General features: G+C 46.4%; 1 protein-coding gene across 1 annotated transcript; it reads right to left on the bottom strand.

Annotated features, from left to right (window-relative positions):
• Nucleotides 1-387: 387 nt before the first annotated feature.
• neurod4 (neuronal differentiation 4) lies at nt 388-4,436 on the bottom strand (the record flags this gene model as incomplete). The annotated part of the gene is made up of 2 exons (XM_080030855.1): nt 4,346-4,436; nt 388-1,461 (listed from the first exon to the last, which is right to left on the bottom strand). The coding sequence occupies exon 2, from the start codon at nt 1,453-1,455 to the stop codon at nt 388-390; it is 1,068 nt and encodes a 355-aa protein (XP_079886981.1). The 5' UTR covers nt 1,456-1,461; nt 4,346-4,436.
• Nucleotides 4,437-5,076: the final 640 nt, after the last annotated feature.

Raw genomic sequence — 5,076 nt, 5'->3', positions numbered from 1 at the left:
GGATGCAGATCTAACAAAGTTAATGCTTTGGTTCAATCCCTGCACTTACAGAAAACATCCGTGTAATGCTAAAATGTGAATATCTGATATGGTCAAATAATCTTAAATCACTCTGCAACAACTGAGGGGGCAACTTCTTCAGATATATTCATAATCCAAGTACCAACATTGAATCGTCATCAAAAAAATAATAAATAAAGTATTAAAAGTTATGGGTGCATGTTTGTTTCAGGTAGATTGAGTTGAGGTGGTGAGTCTCTCTTAGCATCAATTCCTCTCCCAGAGTACTTAACAACATAAATGCAAACCGTTTTCTCTATACAGTCAGCACCACGGTCATACAGCAGTTCATTCAAGAGCAGTCCGAGTCAATAACTGCTCCTCTTTTTAGATGCTGCCCATCTGAGAGGTGATCAAGTGAGAGGGAGTGAATGAGTCAAAGGCCACCTCCAGGGGCAGGTCATAGCGTGAAGCCTGAAAAAGTGGGTGTCCCTGTGGGCCCCCTGGCAGGCTCGTGGAGGAAGGGTAATGGTGGGATGAGAGGTATTGGGCATGGTGGCCAGGGTGGGGTGTGTAGTTCCTCTCTGGCTCATGGGGAGAAAGCTCTTGCTTCAGGGCAAAGTTGCCACTGATGCTCAGGGGAGGAGTGAGGGGCCCGTCGTACGGTGGGGTGCCGCTGCTGCACTCGTTAGGGGAGGGGTTGTCGTATACAGGGCCCTTGAATCCCTTCATGTGGAGGAGGTGGGAAGCCTCCAGGGAGCCATAGGGGGGGCTGGGAAGCCCTGGAGATGGGTAGCTGAGGGGATGGCCAGCCTGACCCCCCACACCACCCATCCCCGGCCCTCCACACTTGTCCTCCAGCTTGTTGAGCATTATGGGACTGGGCGCTAGCTGCAAGCAGCCGGCCACCAGGTTACTAGTGGGCTGAGACAGACCTTTGCACAGCATCTCCATGAAACCGTGGCTCTCTGGGGACTGGCCACTCTCCAGCACCTCTGACAGAGCCCAGATGTAGTTGTGGGCCAGCCGCAGGGTCTCAATCTTGGACAGTTTCTGTGTCTTGGAGTAGCATGGCATGACTCTGCGCAGACTCTCCAGGGCATCGTTGAGCCCGTGCATACGTGAGCGTTCTCTGGCGTTGGCTTTGACTCGCCGGGCACGGAACCTCTCCACCCTGGCTTTGGTCATCTTCTTCTTCTTGGGGCCTCTCCGTTTGGGAGCCTGCTCTCCGTTTGGTCCACTCATCTCCTCCTCATCATCATCCTCCTCCTCCTCTTCCTCCATATCCTCGCTGCCCAGTTCGGTGCGGTGTGTTCGACTCCCGCTCAGGCCAAGGCGCTCCCTCATATCAGGGCTCTCGTCCCCATCCTGAGAGCTGACATCATCCTCCAGCCAGCCGAGGGAGCTCACCAGCTCACTCACATCCCCGCTCTTTCCAAATGGTTTGGGCATCATTTTGATCTGAGGAAACACAGAGAAAAAAAAATTGTCAATCAACTGGGCGATCTAAATGAATATGTAAGTACTACAATTGTGTGAATGGTTGATAAGCCAACTTGAAGCAGTGGCTGCTAACTCCCGTCCAATGGAATACAGAATGGGTGCTCTCATTTCAGCACTGCAGTGTGGACAGCTCACTCATTTTACTTAAAAGCTGGTGGCTGTGTCTAACAACACGCCAAAGCTAGTTTAAATGTATCCTATGATAATATTTTGATATGATGGAATAGATGACTGTTTTAAGAATGAGGTGACTGAATGGTCCCCTGCTGTTATGCTGTTGTCGCTGCAGAGCCGCTGTCAATCTGGGACACGACCGGATTTACAGAGCATATAAAACTAACAGATTAAATAGGCAACCCCACACAAATGCAAACAAGCAGACAACTGTATTTCTCGGTCTGATTTTTAAAGCAATTCTTAGTCCTGGCAGAATAATTGCAAATGTTTCAAGGACTTTGAGCAACAAAGTTGTATTTAGGCTATTTATCTTTCAGAAAATCTCCGACCCAGACCTTAAACTGAGAATTTGCTTTTGTTTTGAAACAACTGTCCCAGTTAATGATGGTGCACTAATGCGTAAAAGTGGGACAGATTATTGTAATTTATGAATTTAGAATTTTGGGCACGCGATGTTGTCTGAGCCAAAATCTACTGAATATAATTGCAAGAATATTTCAAATGCAACACTTTTTGTTTTAGTTTATCGAAATTGACATTTATTGAATTGAGCTTTAGTGATCATTTTTGGACCTTGAAAGCCAACAAGTCAACATTTAGCAGCCCAAATTTGATAGCCTAAAAACAAATCTATTTTGGAAAATGTCCTGAACTAATAATGCAAACACATTAGTTAACTCACCTGTTTGGTTTCACAGCTTGCTCTGTGCGAAGTAACTAGAAGAAAAACGGTCTAATTCAACAACAACAAAAAAGCCAGCAACTGACTGATAAGTCCAGGTTCTATGCGTTTTGTCTCTTCGTGCATCCACCAGTGTTCAAAACTCTTCTGATGATTCATGCAGCCATAAGTGCGCGTGGAACTTTCATCTCCAAATGGCACGAACGGGCTGATTTTTTTGCCTTTACCCGGACAGGCCCCTCCCTCAGGCGCCCCACCCACCCATCAAATTGTCCAAACGCGCGTGGCGGGCTCGTGGCAAAATGAGTGAAGGACAGAGAGAGAGCGCGCCCGGGTGCGTGTGTAGACGGTGATTTATATGCAAATGAGGACGAGGCACTGAAACACTGAGGGTGATAGACTGACGGGTCAGTGCAGAAAGTTCGAGCACATCAAAAAAACACTAATCCGACCTTAATATGACCATGAGGAACATGTTGAGAAAATCTGATGTTAAATTGATGCTTAAATCGCATGCACATACAGTATCTAACCACATCCACAGGGCTTCCAAGTTTTCATCAGCTAATGATTTCTTTTTTTCACACACCATGCAGACAAAGGTCAATTTAGCTGCATCTCACAATAATAACCATAGTATCTGTTTCTCCATAAATCTGGCGGGACACACATTTTGGTGTATAGCCTAACTGCTGATCCGGTTGAAATTAAGCCGTGGGTTCCTTAAAGCATTATGGAAATGTGGCACTGGCCAAAAAAAAATCCACTGTGCTGTTATAATGCCATGCGTTAACTATCCTAATCGATAGTCTGTCTCTTCATTAGTCGGTTGGATTAGGAATTTTCCACCTAATTAAACACAATGTAGTCCTGATCTTCGCTGCGTAAAGAGACGCTCTTCCATGTTTGCGTATTTAAGTGATTTTGACAGCTAGCTACAGAGAGCAGGTGGGTGCGTTGTTCAACCAGATATTCAATTGTTTTCTTCCAGTTTCAGCGTCACATTCCGCCCCCGGGGGTTATCTGATTATTGAATCGATTGCACACTGATTACCAGGCAGGTACTCTAGTGCGCTTAAAGCCTTACAAAGGGAACTTTAAGCTTTATAAACTTTAAGATACAAGCCTATCAATAATAGATTAATAGTCAAAACTGGACTACGGCGGACCAGGACTTTCTGTTCTTAGTTATTTCCCATATGTAGGCTATTTCATATTTGGTTGTTTTTTGGTTGTTAACATGCACTGACAAACTTTTCAATGCAATCTGGAAGGAATTGAAAAGACTATCCTTTATTGTTTATGCTCTAGTTTTATCTCGTTATTGAGCGTTTTTCTCCATATTAAACAACAAATGCCACGGCATAATAAACGCCCAGTCCTCGTGCGTGGCGCGCCGCAGCGCAGCAGGGGTCTATTGTCATCACTGACCATTGACAGCCGGGGTCTCGCGAGCCGCACGTGCCCCTGCATTGATCCCATTGTGCGCGCGATTGCGCACAACTGTGCTCTAGAGCGCGTGAGAAGGGAGTTGAAGGAACTGTGGGCCGTGTTTATGAGTTTGCTTTATATTTGGGTGTCTGAGAAATCAGGTATGGTCACGTGGCTAACCGGCAACATCGCGTTTAAACCCCGCACCTCTCCAACGATTTATTGAACAGACCCTAACAGATGGCTGGATATAGGAAGCGTTGGGGGTGGGGGCATCTGTTGCTTGGATGCTCACGCGTCACCGCTTGCCCAAGATGATGTCTCGTGCTGAAACAGCGTTTATCCACCTCGCTAACGGCCCTAATCACTCCTGGTCAGTGCACTGGCCATACAGGCGCGCGCTGTGTGTGTGTGTGTGTGTGTGTGTGTGTGTGTGTGTGTGTGTCGCCCCATGTGATTCAGACATTGCATGTGTACAGCAACAGCTCTAGACTAATGTGATTGCCCAAAACTCCCCAGGTACATGCACCCCCTACCCCCCAAAACACACACATATACACACACACACACTACCCCTGTGTCCCATGAGTGTGAGCATGGCCTCCTCCACACCTGCAGCCTGTATGGGGAATTGAAGCCTCTCAGTCTCCCACAATCCTCGTCGGTTTCCCCAAATGACTGACTGACTAACAGAGAGGGAATTGTGTCCTGCTCCCATTCAAGCACTAACATAGATAGGCAGCCTTGTGGAAGAGGTCATGGTGGACACATCTGATATGAACCAACTTTTGGCGAGTTTGCATGATTTGAACATGGATACTCGAAAATATTTATGTAAGAAATTACATTTTTAACAAAGTTGTGCAATCCATTACAAGTGTATCACTTTTGCAACAATAGATGCAGAAGAGATTGTTGTGGGTTGTTTAGTTTTTGGTGATATGGCTGGCCAAGATGCATACAATTCAGGCATGACTGAGTAGTCCCAAAACGCTTTATAACTCCAAGAGACCTGTACCAGTCTTGCGTTATAGCTTTCTAAGTGCTGCTGTTGTGAGTAAAGGGATTACCCCCTGTACAAGGAACAACAACTACAAAAACACTGCCACAAGTGAGTTGTCTATCGCTCTTGTCCCCTGGGACTCAGTGTGGAATGGGAGGGTTTTGTGCGCTGTGCTGACAGATGGGTCCTTGTTTCTGTCTTTTTTCTTCATCTCTATCTCCCTCTCTCGCTAAAACACAGACACACCCTCACACACCAAGACTGCACCAACACAATAGGA

The sequence above is a fragment of the Ammodytes marinus genome, assembly GCF_949987685.1.
Source record: "Ammodytes marinus genome assembly, chromosome: 7".
NCBI classification, from domain to species: Eukaryota; Metazoa; Chordata; class Actinopteri; order Uranoscopiformes; family Ammodytidae; genus Ammodytes; species Ammodytes marinus.
This window is presented reverse-complemented; position numbering and strand designations above follow the sequence as displayed.